The sequence below is a fragment of the Synchiropus splendidus genome, chromosome 18 (genome assembly GCF_027744825.2).
Source record: "Synchiropus splendidus isolate RoL2022-P1 chromosome 18, RoL_Sspl_1.0, whole genome shotgun sequence".
In the NCBI taxonomy this organism is placed as follows: domain Eukaryota; kingdom Metazoa; phylum Chordata; class Actinopteri; order Syngnathiformes; family Callionymidae; genus Synchiropus; species Synchiropus splendidus.
In genome coordinates, this window is record NC_071351.1 from 6080670 (window position 1) to 6105351 (window position 24682).

General features: G+C 53.9%; 5 protein-coding genes across 8 annotated transcripts; 3 read left to right on the forward strand and 2 right to left on the reverse strand.

Annotated features, from left to right (window-relative positions):
- Positions 1-19: 19 nt before the first annotated feature.
- On the forward strand, positions 20-14716 carry naa10 (N-alpha-acetyltransferase 10, NatA catalytic subuni). 2 transcript variants are annotated; one of them, XM_053849012.1, is made up of 11 exons: positions 20-93; positions 1066-1231; positions 9030-9209; positions 9310-13127; positions 13232-13330; positions 13394-13452; positions 13513-13558; positions 13647-13762; positions 13826-13870; positions 13948-14032; positions 14360-14716. In XM_053849012.1, the coding sequence occupies exons 4-11, from the start codon at positions 13107-13109 to the stop codon at positions 14597-14599; spliced, it is 711 nt and encodes a 236-aa protein (XP_053704987.1). In that variant the 5' UTR covers positions 20-93; positions 1066-1231; positions 9030-9209; positions 9310-13106; the 3' UTR covers positions 14600-14716. The 2 variants fall into 2 exon arrangements, with proteins under 2 accessions (XP_053704987.1, XP_053704988.1); XM_053849013.1 differs by having other exon boundaries at positions 9030-13127; positions 14423-14716.
- On the reverse strand, positions 2664-8108 carry si:dkey-70p6.1 (uncharacterized protein LOC570575 homolog). 2 transcript variants are annotated; one of them, XM_053848963.1, is made up of 7 exons: positions 7834-8108; positions 6465-6703; positions 6296-6353; positions 6141-6216; positions 4934-5379; positions 4625-4762; positions 2664-4566 (listed from the first exon to the last, which is right to left on the reverse strand). In XM_053848963.1, exons 2-7 carry the CDS (start codon positions 6596-6598, stop codon positions 4033-4035), a joined length of 1386 nt encoding a protein of 461 aa, XP_053704938.1. In that variant the 5' UTR covers positions 6599-6703; positions 7834-8108; the 3' UTR covers positions 2664-4032. The 2 variants fall into 2 exon arrangements, with proteins under 2 accessions (XP_053704938.1, XP_053704936.1); XM_053848961.1 differs by having other exon boundaries at positions 6465-6650; positions 7834-8107.
- On the reverse strand, positions 8996-11802 carry LOC128749427 (solute carrier family 17 member 9-like). Its single transcript, XM_053849028.1, has 13 exons — positions 11708-11802; positions 11043-11240; positions 10674-10813; positions 10504-10603; positions 10319-10443; positions 10163-10247; positions 9991-10087; positions 9800-9887; positions 9694-9728; positions 9517-9632; positions 9397-9452; positions 9302-9331; positions 8996-9238 (listed from the first exon to the last, which is right to left on the reverse strand). Exons 1-13 carry the CDS (start codon positions 11779-11781, stop codon positions 9072-9074), a joined length of 1311 nt encoding a protein of 436 aa, XP_053705003.1. The 5' UTR covers positions 11782-11802; the 3' UTR covers positions 8996-9071.
- A 670-nt stretch (positions 14717-15386) lies between the features above and the next one.
- arhgap4a (Rho GTPase activating protein 4a) lies at positions 15387-22086 on the forward strand. 2 transcript variants are annotated; one of them, XM_053848925.1, is made up of 24 exons: positions 15387-15464; positions 16476-16531; positions 16621-16681; positions 17714-17784; positions 17841-18012; positions 18077-18239; positions 18308-18370; positions 18437-18550; positions 18606-18734; positions 18960-19181; positions 19242-19343; positions 19406-19561; positions 19632-19716; positions 20040-20064; positions 20121-20214; positions 20277-20337; positions 20402-20479; positions 20536-20664; positions 20727-20832; positions 20905-21132; positions 21195-21250; positions 21315-21471; positions 21536-21581; positions 21643-22086. In XM_053848925.1, the coding sequence occupies exons 4-24, from the start codon at positions 17718-17720 to the stop codon at positions 21787-21789; spliced, it is 2400 nt and encodes a 799-aa protein (XP_053704900.1). In that variant the 5' UTR covers positions 15387-15464; positions 16476-16531; positions 16621-16681; positions 17714-17717; the 3' UTR covers positions 21790-22086. The 2 variants fall into 2 exon arrangements, with proteins under 2 accessions (XP_053704900.1, XP_053704899.1); XM_053848924.1 differs by lacking the exon at positions 15387-15464 and adding an exon at positions 15539-15651.
- Positions 22087-22279: 193 nt separating this feature from the next.
- Positions 22280-23837, forward strand: ssr4 (signal sequence receptor, delta). Its single transcript, XM_053849023.1, has 5 exons — positions 22280-22436; positions 22559-22677; positions 22746-22820; positions 23170-23325; positions 23404-23837. Exons 1-5 carry the CDS (start codon positions 22385-22387, stop codon positions 23506-23508), a joined length of 507 nt encoding a protein of 168 aa, XP_053704998.1. The 5' UTR covers positions 22280-22384; the 3' UTR covers positions 23509-23837.
- Positions 23838-24682: the final 845 nt, after the last annotated feature.

Consider the following 24682-nt stretch of genomic DNA (forward strand, 5'->3'; position numbering starts at 1 on the left):
GAGATTTCAGAATTCTTTATTTTCCACGCGTTCTTTCGTCACATTTTCCCCAAGTAAAACAAGCGATGGAAAATGGACGACGTTTTTTGGTGGGTGAGTAACACAGTGCATTTTTATTGCAGAGAAATCGCTGCAAAAACGGCATGAAAAATGAAAGAAGTTGAATGGAACCTTGTAGTTGTTGACAAACCCGCACTCCTTCAAACGAACTTAGAAATAAGCTAAAACAAGCTAATAGCTGGTGACGGCATGAAAAACAGAATAAGTGAAGCTTTAAAAGAACGGTGGCGCAAAAATAAGGTGTTTGTAATTTACTTATATGTATTTACACTTATTCATGTCTGGGTAGAAACTATATCTGCAGGTATTTGAATCACAATCAGAAAAACTTAAGATGTGTTCGTAACATGCTCTGTTCGCAACATATCACAATAAATTAAAAATAAATAATATTATAAAGTGCAAAAAAAGGCATCCATAAGATTTGCAATGAATGCAGTTCAAGAACAGAAAATGTGTCCAAAAAAACCCTCATTGTGTTTTTTTCAGGGATGAATTGTACAGTTTTATTGCCACAGAGAGAAAGAAGCTCCTGTGGTGCTCGGTCTTTGAGATGGGTCGTCTCAGTCTGTCGGTCCATGTGCTTCTGTATTGGACCAGGAGTGGATGGAGGGGGTGGGTGATGTCCAGGATGCTCCTTAGTTTCAGGAGCATCCTTCTCTCCATAAACGTCTCCAAGGAGTCCAGTTTCACCCCCACCACATCACCAGCTTTGCTGTTGAGTCTTTGAGTCTGCTGCCCCAGCAAACCACAGCGAACAGAATTGCACTGGACACCAGCGACTCATAAAACATCCTCAGCATTGTCCCGCAGACGTTTGAGCCGCCTCAAAAATTATGATGATGATTGATGAGAGTAGAATACGTTACTGGAAGCTTGTGAGTCTCCACGTAATATACCTAAGTTTTCGTACCAGAGTTCCCGAATTCCGAAAGAGTCGTTTCATGTGTTTATATTTGCCATTTTAGTTCATTTATTTATTTATTTTATCCTTCATTCTCGGAGACTGCTCATCGTGGTGGTGCTGTAAACCTTGGAGACAGCAGTGATGACCTTGGAACTGGATGAACCTTCCCGTGTGCATCATCCTCACGTGACTAAGCAAGTAAAGCAGCAAGAAGAGCAAGTGGATCATCAGCGGATGTGTGACATTCATGAAGTGTGATTCAAGGTACTCGTGGTCAGCGTCAGTAAATGTGTGGGAGCCCAGTCATGACTTAATCTCTCATCCCAAATCCGGGATTATGAATTATGAAACCCATCATTGGCGGAGAGATGGGGGCGGGGGGCGAGTTTCAGGTCACCAAAGGTTGTGACCTGGTTTCCCGTCCTGCCGCTGTGTCACACCATGTGACCAGCAGAGGTCAGTGTCGCCCCGGTTCCAGATGTCAGACCCCCAGCTCCCGTTTGCTTCCTCGTGACGTCACACTCCAGCGGTGTGTGTCTGTGCGTGGACGCTCCGTCCCTGTTGCCGTGGCGTCTGTGACACTGCGATCGCGATGTCACATGACAGTTCCTCCAAGACTGGCGCGAGACTCCCCGCCCACGTGACTGCAGCCTCAAGGTTAGCGTGTTGCCATGGAGACAGGCCGGCCAATCACAGCTCATCCGGCGGTTGCAATGTTGACTGCAAGCTTTTTGTTTTATGGGGTGACCTATTTCCCCCCACCTACCCATCCCCCACCCCCCGCTACGATACACACTCACGTTCACACTCACACAATCCCTGCCTTGCTCTCCTCTCTCTCTCTCGCTCTCTCTCTATCACACTCACACACACACACACACACACACACACACCTGATCATGAGAATTAACAAGCTCGAGCCTGTCTGTGTGTGTGTGTGTTGGAATGTGTTGATTGTGTGTCACTGACTCCACCTCGGAGTGTATTTTTAATAGCTTGGTGAGCTTCACTGGTTATTCATTCATGTTTTATGTGTGTGTGTGTATTTCTGTCCCTCCGCTTGTGTGTCAGTGATAAATGTTGTTGACTGCAGTTTCTGTGTGTATCTCATGTGGCCTCATGTGTGTTTGATATGTGTATTGTGTGTCTACTATAGTGTGTCATGGATGTTTAAATGTTTGAGTGTGTGTGTTGTGGTGCTTTTCACTTGTGTGTTTGAGTTGAGCGTGTGTATTTTCACCTGCAGGCCACTGAGTGTGTGTGTCCTTGTTGTCGGTTTGAGCTGTTTCCACATCCAGTGTGTTTGACGTTGCCGCGGTGTGTGTCTCAGCCAAGGCTTGTGAGCTCACGCGTCCTCGCTCACGTCCCTCTGGGTGGATGGCAGACCGGCGAGCGAGCTCTGGGACGTGGTGCGAGAACGCAGACGCGCTCCCTCTGGTTTGGTCCCCGTCAGGTCCCGGTCTTAATGAGTGACACTTTTGCCATTCTGCATTTTAAAGTTCCACTTTATTAAAAAAGTATAAACGTGACGACATTTCATCAATAATCTGTTTAGAAAAAAACATTACAATCTGGTACAACGTCGTCGTCTGGAGAGCAAACACAACATCAGCCAGCAGGTGGCACCAGCCGGCGACCCGGGTCCGAGCCGCCGGCGAGCCCATCCGGAACACGAGGAAACATGATAGAAAAGATGTCGACACTGATCATATATTTATTTGTCTTTTGTACAAACACATCAACACACAGCATCACCACAGCAACCAGATCCATGATGTCACTTCCTGTCAGCCTCAAGGGGGCGCTCTCCTTTTTTTTTTTTTTTTAAATCACCGACCTGAAAGTCAGTGTAGCGGCACCTCGGTGGACTGTTTCGGGGAGGTGTGAGGAGAGGGGGCGGCGGTCTGCGGGCGTTTGGAGCCGAGTCTCCAGCTACAGTTCACGTTAGTCCATTGGTTCACGTCGGAGGAGGGAGACGAGCTGCAGCGTCAAAGCAACACAGAAAAACCAAAGCAAAAGAAAAACATACATATTTACTTGTGTGTTTTTTTTACTTGTCAGCATGCAACGTCAACAGGCAGAGTGCAGAAACAGACGACAAAGAAAACAACAGCTAATTTACAGAAGCAGCAGAGGGGCGGGGCCGGGGGGCAGGGCCGCGGCGGGGTCAACACATCAATCGTCTTTAAATAGAGAATCTCACTGTGAAGTGAAGTTTAAGGCAAATTCCAGCAAATTGTTGCTACTTTTCATTTTCTCGCATTTAAAATGGAGCAGAAGGCCGACTGATGTCACTTCCTGATCACAAGCCTGCGGCGTTTGACCCTTTCGCCTCACTTCCCGCACTGAATTCTGGGTGTGCGACTCGTATTCCGAGAACGTGTGTGCGTTGTGATCCAGGTGGACTGGTCGCAGTCGTGACATCATAATTTCCTGCTCCCAGTTCCGAGGACACTCCCACCAGTGAGGACTGTTAGCAGCACGTAGCTGATCAGCGAGCAAAGCTTGGTCGGCGTGAGGCGAGGATCCTGTCGCCCCTCAGCTCCACTTTAAACTCCGTCCATGAACTTTTCTTTGCCGTTTCTTTATTTTTTTCTTGACGTGGATATGAGGTGACTTTAAAGAGAATCTGCCGGGAAACCCATCGAAAGGATTCAGACCTTCTTGAAATGATGGTCAACAAAAGCGATGGAAACCTTCTGTGACCGCTCGCGCTTTCATCTCTGTGAAAAATGTGCAATTTCTCGTAGCTATTCCGATTGTTCCTCTCGTCCCTGAGCGTTCGTTGATTCGTAATTTATCTCTGAAATCTTTCATCAAGTGCTACCAAAACGTTTCCCACGATTCTTTGCTTCGACGCAAACTAGAATGGAGGAAGATTCCCGTTGTGCTTCTGCGACGTTCTTGTGCTCGTTGATTCTTCGCTAGCTTTGGATTCCTCGGATTGATTTTTGTGTTCCGCTCTGTCACGACGGGTCGGCGTTCCCGACTTAAGGCCTGCGACGGCGAGATGTCATGACGTGATGTAAACAGTAATAATGGGGCTGCGGGGGTGGGGCGCGGCCTCAGAGCCCCGTCACGTACATCTCCATGCCGTCGTTGAAGGTGAAGATGGTGGTGGTGCTGGAGGTGGTGGAGCCCTGCTTCAGGTCCCCGATGCTCTCGTACAGGTTTTCGCCTGGCAGCAGCAGCGCTTTGGCGGGAAGATGCTGCAGTTTGGGGTTCTGCTGCGTGGGCGGTGGCGGCGGCGGTTGCTGCTGCTGCAGGGGCTGCTGGGATTTTTTCCTCCTGGGCCGCAGCGTGGCGCAGGTGTTGGGGGGGCGCTCCCGCCTCCAGCCCATGTCCACGTTCTCGTAGGCCGGGTCGCTGTCCTCGGCCCCGAAAGACTCGTAGCAGTGGTCGTCCAGGGTGCCGCCCACCGCCTTGCCCTCCAGGGGCGCCCACGTCTGAGGCTTGACCACCACGCTGAAGCCCCCGTCGTGGTCTCGGCTCCGATCGCCACGGCCCAGGGTCCTGAAGCCGGGGTTGGAGGGAGGCGAGCCCGGGACGGCGCGCTTCTTCTTCCCGGGCTTACAAACCTTGGAGTACATCTCGGCCACCTGAAGAGAAGCCAACAGTGAAGTTGTGGAGCGTCGGCTGGGAAACTGGGAGACTCACCGCGGCGGCTGAAGGCTGGATGTTCTCCACCATGTGGCTGCCCAATGGGACCAGAGCTTTGTTCTGCAGCGCGAGCATGTCTTCATCTTCTGGAGGCTTCCAGATGTACTGCTCACCGTTTCCCATGAACATCACTTCCTGCATAAGTGTGGGAAAATGTGACGTCAGAAAACCAGCAGAATCCAGTGAGTGGACCGTAACGGGGACAGGGAGGTCAGCCGGTGACAGCCGAGCCAAAGTTCGGCCGGATGAGGGACAGGACCGTGTTGGTCCTGCTGGTGAAGGCATGACTCGTCTGTGACAACGCACCTTTGGGAACGCCGGCACGTTGAAGGCGTCCTTGTTTCTTCGAGGCAGCTTCGTGCTGTGGGGGTGAGGTGGAGGCGGTGCGGGGTGTGAAGGCGGCGCGTGCCTGGTGGGCGGAGCGTCCGCCGTGTCCGTCCCGCTGTCCCTCTTCTGCGGTGCCTTGTCTGACTTGCGTAGCTTGCGCACGCAGGCGTACTCTGCGGTCTCCGGAGGATGAGGTGGAGTGAGGACCTCAGGGTCCGGCATCCCGTCGTCCGCATCCCCGTCAGGGTCCGGGGGCGCTGGCGTGTTGGCGGGGACGGCCGGCGGGGCCGGAGTGTCCGTCTGTCCCGCCCGGCCGACCATGGCGTATAGGGCTTCGTCGGTCCGTTTGGTCGAGGGGCGGCCCACTTCTGAGTAGGTGTGGTCCCCATCCTCCGACCCTGAGGGAACCTGAGGGAGCTGGCGGCCTGCAGGAGAATACACAGAAGTCACCACGGTCAGCGGGAGTCAGAGTCGAGTGCTGAGTCTCAGGTTCCGCTCTGGAGTCCTGCACATGTGGCTCAGTCCAAGCGAACCATCAGGTGGAGAGATTAGCAGGACGCTCTCCGGGAGCCGTCCCAGCTCATCAAACAAGGATCAAAATAGAACCTGGACTCTATTTTTACACTTCCAAAACAGAAACCTCTGTGTCTCTTTTTTAACCTGTGACTTGTTGCCATGGAGACGCAGTGTGTGACAGGAGGTGATGTCCACCTGTTTGACCTTCAGGCTGTGGGGTGAAGCGTCTTCACTGGGGAGCTCCATTAATGGTCTTATGTGTTAAAGACTCTTTAGCTCCAGGGAAGCAGCTTACTGAGACCCAGGCTTCCTCAACAAAGCTTCTTAAAATGTCAAGTGCATTTCTGGAAGGGGCTTGTGATCTGTGATCCCATCTGACGTGAGGTCTGCTGTTGGGTCCTCACTAGCCCCTGTCTGAAGCACCCCCGACACCTGGAGGTCCTCACCAGGTGGAGGAGATCCAGGGTCTTGTTCCTGAGTGAGGGAAGGATGAAGCTGAACTGGACCGTGGTCAGCAACTCTCCATCCAGCAGAGACTCAGAGTGGAGCCTCCAGGAGAAGACAGCTGTGAGGTGTTCCGGAGGGAGGAGCCTGAGCAGGCTTCTGGCGTGAGAGTGACCGTAGAAGAGTGTGTGGTCATGTGATCCCAGAAGACAGCACCAGAACTTACTTTTGCCGTTGCAGTTGATTTTCACGTCTGCGTCATTTTTACTGATGGAGCGAAGCTTTGACTGGCGGAGGATGCCCTGCACATACACACACGCGCACACATGGTCAGTCTCAGGTCACGGTGGAGTCACCGCCACAGACGTCGTCTACGCTCACCATGTTGATGAGTCTGCGTTTTCCACTTTCACCCGGAACATTGTGACTTTTTCCCTTCCTGTGGACACACACACCTGTCAGTCCCGCTGCCCCTGGTGAGCCAGCACAGGTCCTGTCTGGCTGCTGTCCACGACATGACGTCCATGTTTTCGTGTGTGTGTGTGTGTACCTCTGGCATCCCACACACAGGACCACAATGAGGATGGTGACCACAAAGGCGGAGGCCGCAGCGATGGCGCCCAGCAGCAGGACTTTGCCGTAGGGAGGAGCCGTGAAGATTAGCCCGTCCTGCATGGAGGCCATGTGGTGGCGCCGGCGCTCACTTGCTGTCACTCTGGTGTGCTCTCATGAAGACCTGAGGAGCATCACACCAGAGGTCACGTCTGAGGTGCGCGCGCTGGGCCCGACCTGAGAACGGGGAGTGAGACGTGACCCTTGTTTGGCGGTGACTCGCGCAGGAACACGCGCTCTCGCACACACACACACACAGACTCAGACTTGGCAGCAGAGCGTGTTGATCTCAGTTCTGTTTCAGCGTCTGCTGAGTTTGTGAGCCTGTTACTGTGTGAAGGACGTTGCTTCCACAGTATTCACACATGACAAAGGTCCCAACGTATGAAAGCATGTGCAGCCTGAGTGACATATATTCTTGTTCTTTTATCTTTGTGAGAACCTCTATGAGTTTTTAATCAACCGAGTCAGGACAATTTGGCTGGTCCTCATTTTGTCAAGCCTCAGTTTGAGGGTTAAAGCTACAAAACAGCTGGGTTATTATCACTGTGTTACATTTTGGCTCAGAGTGACAGTTAGCTTTAGCCATGTGTTTTAGATGGTTCGGTTTAGGCTGGGGAAAGGGTGATGTTATGTGTGTCAGTGACGGTCCTCACTAAGATAGGAAGACGAACGTGTGTGGTGTGTGTGATGTGAATTGGGTCAAACATTCTCACGCCTCAACGATTAACAAGGCGCCGAGACGACAGCGTTTTATCTCCATTATTTACATGTGACTGGTCCATCAGCTCCGCTGGACACACCAGGAAGCTGACAGCCACCGAGGTGGAGAGCAGGAGGAGGAGGGTGTCATGTTGGCTGGGTGGAGAAGAGGATGCTGCTTCATCATGCTGTTGGTGATGATGAAGCTGGTCATGTGATGGTCATGTTGATGATGCTGATGGTGAAGGCAGAGGTGAGACTGAGGAGACATGGAAGGGAGGTCTGAAGGAGGGAGCCTTGGAGGACGGAGGGACGGTGCCGCTGAGGAGGCGCGGGGGGGGGGTGACGGACTTTAAACATTGACTATGACAGGGGACGCGCGTGCACTCCCCGTGTTTCCGATCAATCGCCGTCACACGTGCCACACGTATGACCGCGGGGGCGCGCGCGGAGAACACGCGTGAATAAAACATTCCTGCTGTCACTGCGCAGAACACACGTGCACGCGCGCGCCGAATCCCTGCCTCTCGCACACAGACACGCGTTCGCAGACAGACCGACGCGCGCGCGCACACACGCATCCCGCGACACGAAGCAGGACTCACTTGGTTTCCACGAACATCAGTCAGCGTCTTTTCTTCATCACGAACATCTGCATCATCCTCTTCCTCTCCGCCGCGTCTTCCTCCTCTCCTCCCCGGGGCAGCAGCGAGGGTGGGGGGAGGGGGTCGGGCCGGGCCGGGGAGGGGTCCGTCCTGCTGGATCGCCTAGGTTCGGTCCGGCTGCTGGTTCTGGTCCGTCAAGCCCCCCTCCATCTGCGCGCGCGTCCCTTCTCTGTGCTGCTGAGCGCCCATGTGACACACGCAGATCCGGAGACCCCCACTTATCGTCCGAACAGTTTTCTGGCGCCCCCGAGTGGAGGAGCGGGGAGTTGCAGGAGCGCGAGCCACCGGAAGGTCATGAGTCAAACTTCCGAAAACAGATGTTCCTGTTGTCATAGAAACCTCCGGATGAACGCGTGGAGCTCCACTGAAGTCGAAATACGAAGTGTATGCGCAAACGAGTCGTTCAGTATCTTCTCAGAACCAGTGGAACCAGGTTTGACTTTTCATGAGTTGAAGCTGGACAAGTACCCCACCAAGCCTTAGACGTCTATTAGACCATTCGTCTGAGTTTAGACTGTCTATAATCGGTCCACAATTTAGCCTAAATGTAGACAATCTAACTCAATCTGTCTATTATTATGTGTGTAAATTGAACAGAAATAGTACATTGTATACAAGGTAGGCGAATGTTGCATTAAAATAGTTCATTACTGAATATTGTCACCTAAAACAGTTAGATATCCGTTTAATGTACAGAGAAAATATGAAGATAAAGCGATCCCAGTGAGCATTTTTTGGTCGTAAAGACGTCGTTAAAAGTCCTTAGACGTCTGGGCTAAAACGTCTAAGCTTAGACGTCTAAAAAACGTTCATTTTAGACCTGTGGTGGACCAATTTTAGCCTAGACGACTAAGGACTTTGAGACGTCCATTAGACTTTCATGACAAACGATGATGGAGGTCACTGGTACACTGTCAGTCAAACTCGTCCAGCAGAGCCCCCTGGTGGTTTAGATAAGAACTGCGTGTTTTCAGTTAAAGCAGAAGAAGCGCCGGCACCATTCAAGAACTCTTTATTTACATAAATGTAAGACATTAAATTACTCTAGTCACAACGCAGAGCTGCAGACAAGTGCTTGAAAGTGTGGGAATTGAACCTGAAACTTTGGACTGTGAATTTCTGTATATCTCCAACAGATTGCCTGGAGCGCGTCGGAGCAGTCGGTGACTGCGAAGCCTTCAGACGTCGACCGTGCTGTGAAGGTCCAGGTCAACACGGCGAGTGTCTCCAAAGACCAGGAAGATCCCGAGTCCCACGGTGTTGATGAGGGTGATGAGGGAGAAGACCATGGCCCATGACGACGTGACCTCTATCAGGTAACCGGAGAAGGAGACGGTCAGCAGCCCTGTGGGGGGAGTGATGTGAGCGGCAGACCAGCAACAGCAACACCTTGTGTCGGTTTACTGACCCATGAAGGCTCCCAGCATGTTCATGAACCCTGGCGGGGAACAGACACACACCTCTGAGCACAGAGGACGACTGAACGGTGGCTTCAGGACTCACCATAGAGGGCGCCAGCACACGAGGGAGTCAGGTCCTGAACGTTGACGGATGTCCCACTGAGACCAAAGCACCCGTCAACACACAACACCGTCGACGTCCTAACAGCCGTCCTGCACTCACCAGCTGGAGAAGGTGGAGGCGCTCACTGCGATGGTCACGTAAGTGACGGCGGCGGTGATGGAAGTGGTGCCGGACAGCAGCACCAGGAACAGACTGGACACGGCCATGGCTATGAACTGAGCAGGTCAGTGGTTTGTCACACTGCTGTCACACGGCGGGCTGAGCTCACACACTCACCTGCATCACCTTCCTGACGGTGGAGAGGCTGTGTCCTGCAGGAGCACGTGTTCATGAGTCAGCAGCAGCAGCACACACACACACACACACACACACACGCGCACACCTCTGCTGAGGAGGACACCGGACATCCACCCGGAACACAGCACCACGGGGATGGCCACCAGCCAGGGGACCACGTTGTAGATGGAACCCTAACAAGATGAGAGCAGCGCTCAGAAGCATGTCCAGGCTCCACATCAAGGCTCTCCTTGTGTCATGTGAAGGACGGCGAGGGCAAGTTGGACGGGAACGTACGCTCTCCATGGGGAAGGTTTCGTCAAAGTAGGTGGGCAACCACGACAGCAGCATGTAGGAGGAGCTAGACATGCAGGTGTGAGCCAGGACCAGGGACCTGTAGGCAGGAGGACATCAGCATCTGGGAGGTCAGAGGCGAGAAGACACGAGGCCAAGAGGAGGAAGAGCTGACCAGACAGACGGTTTCTGGCAGAGACTCAGCCAGCGAGTCCTGGACATGGTCCCCTGGGGCTTCTTCTGGACCACAACCTTCTCATCTGTCAGAGGAGAGAGGGCAGAGCTAGCAAACACTGTTGACCCAGGGAAGCGTGTCGAAGGTTCTCGTCACCTCTCAGCAGGAAGTTGGAGACCACGAGCGCCCAGAGGCCTGACATGGCGCCGACACTGTAGAACAGGAGCTCCCAGCTGTAGAGCTCCAGCAGCACGGAGCCCAGGCCCCCGGCGAGCAGGGTGCTGCAGGAGGGACACCTGTCAGTGTGTGTATGAGAGTGTGTGTGTTGAGGGTGGACTGACCCCAGGTACGTCCCACTGTGGATGGCGCTCATCAGACTCCCGCGCTCGGCTTCCAGGACTCTCTGAGAACACAAGCTGGCCAGAGATGGGAAGAAGACCCCTGAGTGGACGAGAGGGCACACGGTCACCGTCTCTGGTTTGGTCCCACGCGTGCAGGCCCAGCGTCTGACCTTGCAGCAGCCCCATCAAGAACCTGGCCAGGGTCATCGAGAGGACGGAGTGAGAGCTGAGCCGCGACAGCAGAGGCGTCACCATGGTGACCGTCGACCACAAGGCCGCAGAGAGCACCAGCACTCTCTCTCCCCCGACTCTGCACACACAACACTGGCATGAGTGGTTGCACGGGTCGGAGCGGACGTCAACCTTTCGCCCCATGAACTTTGACCCTGATATGTGTCCCGTTCTTCACGGCAGGAATTCCATATTTTTAACAGTCCTCAATTGAAGCTTGGAGCCGAGGCGTTCCCCAGCCGGAGTGCAGGTGTTACCTGTGCCACACAGCTGGTGGCGCTGAAGAGAGCGTGACAGGCGGCTCTTACTTGTCGCTGGCGTGTCCCCCTAATATCTGTGTGAAGCAGTAGCCCCAGAAGAACCCGCCCAAAACCAGCCCGGTGTCAATCTTGGACCAGTGGAACGCGGTTGCCATGGAGACGGCACAGACCGGCATGGCCATCCTGGCGCAGTAGAGGAGGCAGGTCCCGCAGAACAAGGACACGAACCAGAACCGGGCCTCGGACCTGCAGAGAGGAAGGACAGGATGGAAGATGGTGAGGAGCGACACCTGGAGCCAGAGGCGAGGAACTGACGGGGGGTTCTGGGGTGCAGCAGGTCCCTCACTCAACTCAAGTCTGATTCTGGGTCACGTGTGTCTGATCTGACCTTCAGAGTCCTCTCACAAACAAGGATGTTGACCGAGTAGAGCGCCGTGTAAACCTGAGGTCATGTGACCTTCCTGCTGTTGAACGTTCCTGTCATCATACGTTGAAGCTCTGGTCTTGAAAAGGCTCACTGTTCCTTCACAATGTGGCGTTGATTGTGGTTCTCTGGGTCGAAGTGTCCTTTGAAGTCAAATGACTCCAGGTTCCTGTCTTCTCTTGCTCGTCCCAACTCGCTTTAGTCTGTTGCGGAGCTCTAACACTGCAGTGCGTCGAGGCAGTCTCGTCACAGTGCAAACGAGCAGATCACCAGGGGATGAGCGTCTCACCTGGACCAGTGACGCTGCCTCTCCACGTCGCCCCCGAGCTGCCCTGGAGCTTCCTCGTCCTCCGGGACCTCCATCCAGAACTGCAGCCTGCTCTGTTTCCTGTGTCACCTTTGTCTTCATCGTCCTCCCCCAATCAGGACGAGCTCAGCAGGTCCAACTTGTCTCGACGTCTCCCTCTTCCTGAAGAATGTTATAATTGCTGCCACCAGCCTGAGGTTCCACAGAGGGATCCCGACTTGTAACAGCAAGTTTCTCAATCCGTGTCAGAAGGCTGCTCCATCAGGCGGCAACTGAAGTCGCGTCATCGAGTTCGACTCGAGTGAACATTTGAGATCCAAGCCACTTTTGATGTGATAAAGCGTGGAGGACATGAGGTTTACAAGACACACACTCCCGCCTCTGACACACACGAGTGTTGACTTAGGCATCGTGCAGGTGTCACCTGATGCGGTGGAAGCCTTCACTTGACTTCTCTCTTGCTGGGTTGGACTCATTGTCTCTCCTGAAGTGTCATGTGTCCCACACTTGTGAGGAGGCGTGTCATCTCTGCTGAGTGGACGGTATCACCCGGGGCTGCGCCAGCACCACAGCTCTTCATTCCTTCTTAAACTCTTCAGGAAGGTTTACTCGCATCCGTCCGGCCCACATATTTCAGTATCATACGTGCAACCTTTTGAAGTCTTGTCTTCCCTCATCTGCACAGGGCAGTCCACTCCTTGGCTGTTTTTGGATGGTCCAATATGTTGGTGGTTAAAAATCACAGTCAGTTAATTGTTTTAGTGTAATACATTGAATTAGTTCACAGTAAAAAAAAGGATTTTATTCAGTGATTCGGGCCGAATGCAAATCTCAAACATTAACTTCTGTGGCTGTGCGCTCTGAGCGCGGAACGCTGGCACCATCGGTGGCTCCGTCGCTGTCATATGGAATAGATGTGTATTTTTTTTTGTTACAATAAGACGCTATAAAGTTGATTATTCATAGTGATTCAGTCACGTGGTCCAGACGAATCGAACCAAGACAATAATTACGATGTTATTTGTCATAGGTCTATGACTATTTTTACATATATTGACAGTAAAAGTGAGACGATTGCAGAACACGGAAGAAAGAAAACAATTAAAGTGCATGTTTAAGGAATAAACAAACGCATGTATTTTGTATATTTTTTCAATAGCGCGTTTCCCGACTTTTACTTGGAAGTCCGACCCGGCCACCGGAAATCCGTGCCTTTAGTTTGGAAGCCGCTCGTCCACTTCCGTCACCGCTCGAGCGCACCTTAGCTTGTTAGCTTGCACACATATGGTTTACCAACAGCACCCGAGACATATTATGCTTTAACGTATCAAGTATTGTGCCTATTTATTGCCGTTGTGATTTATACAGAAGAGCTGTGAGGATGAACATCAGAAACGCCAGGGTGAGTGTGTTGAGGCTCCGCAGCGTGCTCGCTCTGGGCTCCTAGCTTAGCATAGCTCCGCCGCACTGTCCGCCCTGATGTTCCGTTCCTGTGGTTTCTCTCAGCCCGAAGATCTGATGAACATGCAGCACTGCAACCTGCTCTGTCTGCCCGAGAACTACCAGATGAAGTACTACTTCTACCACGGACTGTCGTGGCCTCAGGTTGTCCGCTGACTGGTGCTCGCTGGTTCGAATCCCATGCTAACGCGGCTCCCTCTGTTCCAGCTCTCCTACATTGCTGAAGATGAAAACGGGAAAATAGTGGGCTACGTGTTGGCCAAGATGTGAGTGTGCCCCGCCCCATTCCACCTCTAGAACGTGGCTTCAATGTGTTGTTTCTGCAGGGAGGAGGATCCAGATGATGTTCCTCACGGCCACATCACGTCCCTGGTGAGCGTCTCCCACCGTGAGCCTGCTTTCATCCGTGTGTAGGAGTGTGGCACCTCGTGGCCTGGGTTGACCTACTGCTGTCTTCCAGGCTGTGAAGCGCTCGCACAGACGCCTGGGTCTGGCGCAGAAGCTGATGGACCAGGCGAGCCGGGCCATGATCGAGAACTTCAACGCTAAATATGTCTCTCTGCACGTGCGCAAAAGGTACCAAGAAATCCTTGTACTCACAACCGTCCCAAGGTCATGACCCTGGCTCACTCTCTGCAGCAACCGAGCGGCTCTGCACTTGTACTCCAACACGCTCAAGTTCCAGTAAGTGTGAGCCCGTGGCTCGCAGGCAGCCACTGCCCCCGAAGACCCGGTCACCTGACCCTCTTCCCCTCTGACAGGATCAGCGAGGTGGAGCCCAAATACTACGCAGATGGGGAGGACGCATACGCCATGAAGAGAGACCTGGCCCAAATGGCTGATGAGGTGACGAGCTACTCCGTGTTCGGCCACCAGATGGCGATCGAGCTTACTGCAGATCTGAAGACTCAGTTGATAGCAAATGAATATGTTATGAGATGATTTTTTTTAAGTGCTGTATGATAGTCCTGGGTCATGACTGCTATAACTTCTTAAACACCAGACTTCCTCTTTAGGAGAAGGTGGCAGTTAGTTTCAGAATCAGATCATTATGTTTCTGGAATATTCAGGTTGTTGTTGTAAGAATGAAGTTTGAATTGATACAAATGTCTTGAAGGAAATGGCAAAATCCTGAGTTCATTCTCCTGCCATGTGTTTCTTTGACCACTAGAGGTCCCCAGTGAATCTTGTGAAGTCGGAGGATTCAGTCTCTCATCAACTGTCGCTGTCCCACAGCTGAGGAAGCCCGGAGGGCGAGTCCCGGGGCAGGAGGCGCCGTCGGGCCACAGCGTGACAGCCTCCGGCGACCACGAGAACGAGAGAGACAGTGGAGGAGAGAGCAAGGAGCTGAGCGAAGTGAGCGAGGCCACCGAGAGCACGGACGTTAAAGATTCTTCCTCCGACTCACAATGACACTTCACATTCTCCACTTCTGCTTTTTTTAAACTCCCGTCATCATTTGTGCGACCGCGCCGAGGACGGTCTCCGGCGCTCAGAACACTGAAATCTGAAATAAATCTGGCGACTATTTCTCCGTTTCTTTGAACTGGAACGCGTCCCACCGAATCTGTGGTTGTGCTCTGCTGCCCTCTTGTGGTGAGGTAGGGCACTGCGCACGTGAAGTGCAGCTGCTTGAGCTCGTGAGTCGTTTCAGTGGTTGGTGTGTTGTGCTCGGAACTCGTCTTCAACACGTCGCTATCGGCTTCCTGTCGGAATGTTGCGAGGTCACGCGTGCTGATCAACAGTGACTCATGATGCTCGATGCTGTTGCAACACGTCCTCTCGAGTTCCATGGAAGTTAGTCTCCGCCCAACTGCAGTCAATAGCCCGAAGCTCGGGTTTGTGTCGGGGTCAGAGGTCAAGAGAGAGCGGCGCTTGCTCTCCATATTTCCCGGTCGTTGACCTTGACTGTGGACCTACATCCACGCACCGAACGAGACTCGGGAAGGCTTGTGACCCTCGTGACCCGAGATGGAGGTTCATGGTCGGTGGGAAGGGCCCTCTTCGCCGCCTAGTGGACACAATTGGAACATACCTGAGCGTGACATCACTCCTCAGTGTGGAACCTTCTGCTGGATGTCCACCAAGTCTTTGACTCATTCTAAAAACGACACCTCATAAATGACCCCGCCATCTATTCATCGAATGGTCATGTGACCTCATGGACTCACTGTGGAATCAGAGCGAGAACAAACGCAAGTTTAAGTCCATCTGTTCCCCTCAAGCTCGAGGATCGAGTCTGATCGAATTCCTGCCACCAAAGACTCGGGGTAGAGAGGTAAAGTGCGATTAAAAAAGGCTTTTAAAAGGTCATGATTTTACTTTGCAATAATTCAACCGGAACTAGCGCCTTCTTTATTTTGAAAGAACACTTCCGGTGACCGATAAACTTTAGAATAACGATCACACAAATCTAGTCTTGTTAAAACGCCGTCCAAGATTCCAGTGGAGCCGAGGACAGGAAGGTTGGTGCCGTGTGGTTTGTCGCCTTTGCCCCGTTTGAGTGACGCGCGCGCGCGCGTGATTTAGCACTTTTTTATCTGCGCGATGTGAATGTGTGAATCACATGTTCACCGAGTTCAAAACTGAAACATGCTAAGTAGCTAACGTTTGTCAACGTCCAACATTTTTTTATTTTCCATTTAGTCCCGCTGCTCTTCTAAGATATGAAACTACACGTTGTCATACCGTAACGCTGAGTATAATCGTGGAGCGAATTTCGTGACAAATATAATTTATGTTTTTCTAATAACTGCAGTGTTCCTGACTGAAGTGTCAAGAAAAGACACAGTTGTTGGTTTAAATGTGTCTTGTCAGTACTAACCTCCTCATGATCCCTCCATCACCAGGTTTGTGTGGGTAAAAACATGCATTTCAACCCCAATAAATACGGTCAACAAGAGGCTTTTCATTGGCCATTTAGTACAAGTAAAACCAGGAAACGTTTATGAAGTTATGAGCTGTTATTCCGTGCAATGTACCTCCTAAACAGTTGCTGCACTTTTATCTCAGTTCAGTTTAGATCAGTTTGTTTCAAGAAAGTGCCCCTCACAGAAGTGTGAAATCGAAACGACACCAAGCCTCATCTGGCAAACTGACATGTTGCACCTTCAAAAACACCTTCTCCTTATGTCTGTCGGTGTTGCTGTGATCAAATGGCTCCAGAAATTTAGATTTTTGATCAGCAGAGTTCATCATTCATAAATAATGAGGCTCATTCGTTTCTGCTGATCATTTCCTGGCGGTGGGACGAGGAACCTGCGTATAAATAATTCTGTGTTTGTGGCAGCTGATTTTGTCGTCGCTGGTGAGTGAAGCAGCTGCTGTCTGACTGTTCTGCTCTAGGTACACACACACACACACACACTCTCACACACACACACACACACTCACACACGCACACACACGCTGATGACTTGTGCTCCACCCACCAGAGACCAGAGCGACGAGAGGTTGTCGAGTCAAAGCAGGCTTTCAGTTGAAGAGACTTCTCAGGTAGGACTCTCTGTTTTCCTTGTGTATGTGTGTGTCTGCCGAGCTCTCAGGGTGAGTCACAGCCTGCGGTCAGCTCCTGCCCCTTGCTGGTCTTCACAAGTGCGAGTGGAGCAACAAAGCTCGTAGCTCCAAGTGTGGCTGGTGAACAGGTGATCGATCGCTGAGACTCTGCAGGTTCACCTCTGGTGGGACTCAGATTCAGGACGCTTCCCAGCAGGGGCGCAGCAGCGGCGGCGGCGGGTGCGAGAGAGTGAGTCGGGTTGAGAAAGGGGAAGAGACGGGGGAGAGGCGGAAGATCAGCCAGTGGAGCGGCAGAAACACTTCTCTTTTCTAAAAGGCGCCCTTGTCAGGGAACGTTCACTCAGCAACTTTGACTCTTAAAGGGGCCGCTCCGCTCCACAGCCGTGCTCAATCACTGTGTTCTGAATAAGCAGCCGTGTCACATGACATCGTGTTTTTCACCGAGCTGCTGCAATGCTTCAGGACATAAATCAGAGGAGAAACTATTGCAACACAACAGTTTCTCCAAGCCTCTCTATCTGGGAGATGAAAGAGTGAGCAACTTCACCAGCCTGGCGTGGGAGGGACTGTGGCCCCCGGGGCCCTGCACCTTCTCGCCGCTGACAGGAAGCCGAATCTCGAGCCTCTCTGTGGTTAGTCGGCTGAACTCCTGACGTCTGGCCTCGGAGTGGAGACGCTTCCACTGGAGCTGAAGTCTCGGAATGTGGCCTTGAGTGTGGTGAGGCCTGGTTCTTATCACAGTGGTGGTGGTGAACTGTTCTTCACCAGCTCATGTGTGGCTGAGTTCCCTCCTGTCAGCTGCTGGAGTGGAGGTTCAGCCGCGTCCAGGTGGAGGCTCTGACATGTCCAGCTCCAGTCCACCTCAGTGGCTGCTCTTCGCCGAGCTGCCCGCTAATTTTAGAGCGGCCGGATTTCAGTGCGGCTATTTCTGCTGCAAGTGCGACGCCGCTGCAGCGACGGCGGGGTCGGGGGATGTGTTGCAGACTGATATTTGCTCTGGTTTGGTCCCAGGACGATGAGCACTCACGTGAAGTTCAAGAAGGAGCGAGCGGGCGCTGTGGACTACGACACGCAAGTCAAAGGTAAGTGGACCGTGAGGTCTGGGGTCTGGGCTCTGAGCGCTCCTGGTGTGTCGCAGAGGTCCGTGGCCAGCTGGTGGAGCAGCTGAAGGTTCTGGACCTGCAGCTGGAGCAGAAGAGCCAGCAGCTGCAGGACCTGAGCGAGTACCTGCGGCGGCGAGGGGAGATGGAGAGCGAGTACTCGCGGGCGCTGGAGAAGCTGGCCGAGAGGTTCACGCACAGGAGCAAGAGGTAGGAGAGCCCGCCCCTCACCCGCATGTCATGCCCATGCCCCCCACTCCTCCTCCTCCTCCAGGAAGGATCCTAGCAGCCTGTCGGTGTCACGGCTCTGGCAGTCGCTGCTGTCCCAGACCCGGCAGGAGAGCAAAGACCACAGCGGCCTGGGCGATGCCTGCGCCAGCCTCCTGCTGCAGCCACTCGCGCTCTGCCTGGAGTCCACGCAGCGGCTCGCCAAGAAGGTTCTGACCCGCCTGCCAAGTACCGCCAGCGCCTCCCACCCGCCTCACGTGACCCGTCTCTGTTTCAGAGTAAAGACATGTGCGCTCTGCTGCAGGACGGTCTCCTTAAGGTCACCACGGAGCTGCAGACCGTGAGTGAGCACTGAGCCCCGACCGTCTCACGCAAACCTGGAGACGCATGTGTGTGTGTGAGGCAGGCGTGGAGGACGTACCACCAGTACCACTCGGACTACGTGAACGCAGAGGGGAAGCTGAAGGAGGCGGAGAAGCAGAAGCAGAGCAACAAGAAGCTGGAGCGGCTGATCGAGAAGGTAGGAGGCGTCGTGCTGGATAGGCCCCGGGTCTGACTGGCCGCTGTCCCCACAGAGACAGGGAAAGGTGCAGGACATCCACCTGAAGGTCAGCAAGGCCAGGAACGACTACCTGCTCAACCTGGCTGCCGCCAACACCTCGGTCCACAAGTACTACCTGCAGGACGTGGCCGCCCTCATCGACGTGAGTCTCTGCTGACGTCTCACGCCACCACTGGAGACCAAATCAGAGCTGTACTGTGGCTCACCAGTCACATGACCGGCCGCTTACTGTGAAATTGTTTGTTTACAAGTTGTTCGAAAGTGACGGCCATGCTGCCCTCTGCTGGCCGTGTCTTTAACTGCAGCGGGCTCGTCATCATTCCTGTTCAGCGAAAGTCTGACATGTTTTTGCGTCTTGTGAACACAGTGTGCAGATTTGGGCTACCACCTGTCCCTCAGCCGGGTGATGCAGGCCTTCCTGTCCCGTCAGAAGCAGGTCCAGCAGAACCTGAGCTCGGGCCTGCAGCAGCTGCAGGTGTCCGTGTCTGGGCTGGACCAGGGCCGGGACAGAGAGGCTCTCCTGCAGGAGCACCCGTCCACCTTCTGCCTGCCGGCCCGCTTCCTCTACCTGCCGCACGAGGGGGACCAGGTGAGCCCGCGATGGGGTCGGGAGTCCCAGCGGCTGTGACTCCTGCTGCTGCTCCCCCAGGTGTCGCAGGTCAGTGCTGATGGTGAGGTGAGGTGTGAGCTGGAGACCCGCTTCAGACAGATCCAGGCCCGGCTCAAGACGGTCGGTGAGGAGACCGAGGGGGTGAGGATCAAGGTCAGCCGTGACTCTGTGTCGTGGTCTCCAACTGGGCCTCTCTGCCTCAGGCGGGGCGCCTGATGTCCTCGGCTCGGCACACTCTGCTGGACAGCGTGGGCGAGGTGGACCTCAGCAGCGGGTCCACCCCGGACGGCGGCGGAGAGAGGCCCAGCGCCGCTCGCCGCAGAGCCACGCTGGTGGAGACGGAGAGCCTCTTCCTCACCGTGAGACCTTCGCGACCCTCAGCGATTGGTGTGTCAGTCCCCGCGTTCTCAAGGAGCCTGTGTCCCGCAGAGCATGAAGGAGTTCCTGGTCAGCAGCTCTCTGGCGTCCAAGCTGAAGGCCAAGCACGACCTGCTGGAGGAGGCGGTGGGGAAAGGTGCGGCTCTCCTTCACCTCACAGTCACTCTGGAACAAACACCCCTCCACACCTGGCTTTCTGAGGGGCCCCACTCACAACTGCAGACAGTTTATTTATCCGGAGGGAAATAAAGTGCAAATAAAAAGAACCATCTAAACTCTTTACAGTATATTTACATATAAATATAAAGACATAATATACTACTAGGTATATACTTATCCAACTAAGCGCGAATAAAAAAAAAAGAAGTAGAACTGTGATGACCCATGGCCTCTAGCCGACGGAAACCTCTCCAGATCTTCTGTCTCTTTAAGTCTTGTCTCCTCTCTTGTCTGCCACAGAAGCAGCTAACGGACACCAGCCCAGGTGAGAGCGCAGTGCACGACCAGTGGTGTGAGAGTGACGCACGTCTGTCACCGCAGGAGCAGCAGGAAGCACTTCAGGAAGACTCAGTCCAGCACCTGCCTGCTGCACAACCAGCAGCTGTTTGGAGGGGACATCCTGCCCTTCATTCAGGTGACACACACACTCATACTCACACGGCGGCCGCTCAGGCGCTCACACCTGCCAGTCTCCAGGCGTCTGGGCAGCCGGTTCCTCTCATTGTGGAAAGCTGCGTCCGCTACATCAACCTGAGCGGTAAGTCGGGGTGGACACCGGCGTCTCGGGTGTCTGCTCACCAACCCTTTGGCTGCGTCCTCAGGTCTGCAGCACGAGGGCATCTTCCGGGTCCCCGGTTCTCAGGCGGAGGTCAACAGCCTCAGGGACGCCTTTGAGCGAGGTAACTCTCCCGTCGCCCTCGCTCCCGGCGCTCTGAGTCACATGACCTCTCCACAGGCGACGACCCGCTGGAAGAGCAGAGCTACGACCTGGACTCGGTGGCTGGGGTCCTGAAGTTGTACTTCAGAGGTCTGAAGAACCCGCTGTTCCCCGTGGATAGCACCAGCTCGTTGCTGGAGTCTGCACGTACGTCTGGGTGGAGAGGCGCCGCCGCCCGCCGCGCGGTTGACCTCTCGCTATCATTCCAGAGAGCAAAGACGACGCAGAAAGAGCGGCTCAGCTCAGGACTGTGGTGCTGTCCTTCCCTCCACCGCTGGTGGTCGTCATGAGATACTTGTTCGCCTTCTTGCATCAGTGAGTCTCCGATGAGCAGCAGACGCCGCTGTGCCTCGCTGTGCTGCTCACTGCTCTGCTCCGTGTCGGCAGCGTGTCCCAGTACAGCGACGAGAACATGATGCAGCCGTACAACCTGGCGGTGTGCTTCGGGCCCAGCCTGGTGCGGGGCTCCAGCGACGACGACGCCGTCACCCTGCAGCCGCAGATCAACCATCTGGTCAAGAGCTTGATCGTCCAGCAGGAGAACATCTTCCCCGGCCAGGAGCAGGTCCCCGGCCCCGTCTATGAGAAGTGCATGACCCTGGAGCCAGACGACTGGTAGGAGGAAACGAGTCGACAGCCGAGTGGCAGGTGCTGAAACACGTGTCCCGCCCCTTTAGTGAGCCCATGGTGGAGGAGGGAGAGCTGGACGCTGACGGCTGCCAGAGCAGAGCGGGTGAGTGTGGGCGCCGCTTTGCAGCGCGTCGGGTCCTACAGCTGAGTCATGTGATCGCCTGCAGACGCGGAGGTGGGACCTGCAGCAGCGGATAAGAGCGAGCGCCCGCGCCACCCAGCAGGGGGCGCCAGCGTCACAGGCACGAAGAAGATGCTGCAGCTGCCCAGTGGGCCCCTGGGCCGGCAGAGGAGGGGCCCCGGTCCGGGCTACGCCAGAAAAGAGTGAGTGCAGCTTGTAGCCGGGGTCACGTGACGCGGGTCTGAGGTGTGTTTGTCCCGCCTGCAGGCCTCCGCTTCAGGGCCTGCCAGAGGACGCGGTCACAGTGGACAAGGTCTGTGAAAGGTCTGGTCCTGACCGGGTTCAACTCAGCTGACTCTGCGGTGTCTTCTCAGGAGGTGTGTCGTCAGATGGACTCTGTCTTCAGGGAACTTCTCACCAAGAAGACACTCCAGGAGCCGTCGGCCGTCGGCGTCCAGGGGCAGAAGGAGGCGGGGCCAGGCCGAGGAGCTGGGCTCTTCAAAGCTCCCGGCCCGGACTGAACTGCTGGACTCGGGACACAAACACTGTGATGCCTGTGAAAATGGATCAACTCATTTTTACTTGGGTCTGTGAGCGCCGACAAATGGTCTTCTCATCCATGTGTTGTCAGAGTGTTTCAGCACCCGGAGTCTGAGCCGCTCGCTGGAAACCAGAGGAACTTTTGATCTGGTTTTCATGCTTCTGTGAACCGGGCCGGTTCTCCTGCATCCTTCTGTCTCAGTGAACACTCTTGGGGTTTTTATGTATAAACGATGAACATTTCAATAAAAATAGATCTCTCCCCTTTCTCTTCTGAATGATGGTCCTCAGTTGAAATAAAGTTTTACACAGCGACGCTTTTTAATGTTTCCACAGTCGAAAAACACCAATTACCCACGCAAATATAGTTTTCAAAGCGATTTGTTTTTGTTTTTTTCAGCCGGAAAACTTTATTGAGACCAACTCTGTATTGGTGACGTGTCTCAGAAGCGCGACAATCCACGTCATCGCGGCGCATGCGCAGTGGAGTAGCAGCGCTACGCTGAGGTGGACTTGTCAGTCACTTGAAAAAAGCTGCTCACTTCGCCTCCCCGACCTCCAGAACCAGAACACATCATGATGATCCGGATAGTTGCTTTCCTCGCGCTCCTGGTGGCCGCCTGCTCCGGTGAGTTAGCGGATCAGTGGCGGGAAGGAGCTGGCTCGGCCAGTGCTAGCATGTTAGCTCGGTGTGTTTCTGGGCTGTTTTGTGACACGTTTCTCCTGTAACTGCTATGTGTGTGGTGGCAGGGGAGAGCTGCACCGACCCGGTGATCACTCCCTCGGCCTACACCACCTCGGACGCCGTCATCTCCTCCGAGTCCGTGTTCATTGTGGAGCTCAGCCTGGCGTGTGGGAACGGAGCGCAGGTTCGTGTGCAGCTCATCCCGGGCCCCCAAAACGCCTCGGTCCTAACCTGAGCTCACCTCTCCCGCAGAGCGTCACTCTCTACGCTGACGTCAATGGAAGACAGTTCCCGGTGACCCGGGGTCAGGACGTCGGAAAGTACCAGGTACCAAGTCTTGTCGGGAAGGTCGTGTTGGGAGACTCACGAGAGCTGGACTCGGTGAAGAATCGACCCTCGAGTCATTCCGAGTCGACATTTTTCCCTCCAACGTTCGTTCAGTTTCCATGTTTTGCTATTGTGGAGAAAAGAAACCACACGATCCAACCGAGATGTTGAGCCCAGTGGTGGGTCAGTAGGGGGCGCCATAGTACCTCGAAGAAAAGAAATGAATGAATCACTATTTTTAAGAGCGAAACTAGTATTCTGCACAAAGTGTTGGCACTTTGAGAGGAACAAGATAAATATTGTGCAGAGAGTGAGTGGTTTGTGATATTCCTCTCCCTCCTCCCCTCAGGTTTCCTGGAGTCTCCCTCACAAGCAGGCCAGCTCCGGAACGTACCAGGTCAAGTTCTTTGACGAGGAGTCGTACAGTGCGCTGCGCAAGGCCCAGAGGAACAACGAAGACGTGAACGCCATCCAGCCTCTCTTCTCTGTCAACATCGACCACAGGGTGAGTCTTTCCTCCACCGCCAGGTGTCGCTAGAGCCCCCCCCTCTAGGATTCCAATGTTGAGTTTCTCTCTCCTCAGGGTGCGTGGAGTGGACCCTGGGTCTCCACCGAGGTCGTCGCTGCTCTGATGGGCATCCTGGTCTACTACCTGGCCTTCACAGCCAAAAGCACCATCCAAGCATGAGCAGTGGCTTCCTCACACCGGCCTGCTCAAAGACTGAACTCCTGTGGAGCTCCAGTGGGTCGGCCCGGCCCGGCCGCTTTTTTTTTTTTTACTGTTGGTGCCCGACTTACTCATGACTCGATGAGTGAGTGAGTGTTTGTGCCGACGTCAGCAGTCTCACCTGTCTCATTCATTGTCTTCAAAAGTCATTAAAAGAACCGTGAATCTACTGCCTGGAAGCGGTAAACGGCAGAGCAAAGGTTTGTTTCCCAAAAAACAGTTTGCTGGACGTGGCAGCAGAGGAAACTGCCGACTTACGATTTACGTGAATTAAAGGTTTGTTTCCTCTGGTCCTGTGGTCGTCTGGTCTGCTCTGTGGATGGAACTCGTGTTGGCGTCTGGGTTTCTTTCCTGTCACACGCCAGCCGCTCACATTCATGCACTAGTCTCTCAAGTCTCTCTAGTCTGCTTATGTTCACGTGAGTTAATACCCTTGGGATTTTACTTAAAGTAGACTGGATTGGTGTGGCCAGAGCCCTCGACTGGACCCTGATGGGCCGAGTTCTGGTTGGTTCATGAAGCAGCGAGTCGTGAATTTTTGCGAACACTGGCAATTGTAGCCTCCAGCCACGTGGAGGCGCTGTCTACGGTGGTCTTCCCTCTTGACGGGGTTTAAAAGTGTCTTATTTTCTCGTAGTTTCAGTCCCAGAAGTTGACTTTCAGCTCGCGACTGAGCATAGTATCAGGCCCGTGAAGCCAACGCTGTTCGCGTCCGCCGAGTCAGGTGAGACAGGACTCGCTTATGAACCCACTCTGTTGCGACGAGGCCGCTCGTGCGCTGCGAAAGCTCGGTTCGGTTTGGAGGCGGACCGAGGTTATGAGCCGCTGAAGCGCCTGCTGCAGAGCCGCCTGACAGGTGAGGTTTTGTCACATGTCTGTGGGTGCAGTCTGCGTCCTGAGCCGGGAAGTTGTGTTGTGTGTGTGTCGAGTCGTTTACCTCGACAATTGTGTGTTGTTCACCACCACGTGACTATCAACCGGCTTTATCCTGCAGCTGCTACCGCGAAATGAGTTCAATACACATTTCAGTCAAGTGTGTCGCGCAAAATGTTTTTCTACTCAACGTATGGCTTTAGAAACAGAAACAGCATTTTTTATGCTCTTAAATCACCGTTTTTCATGAATTGCCTGAAAA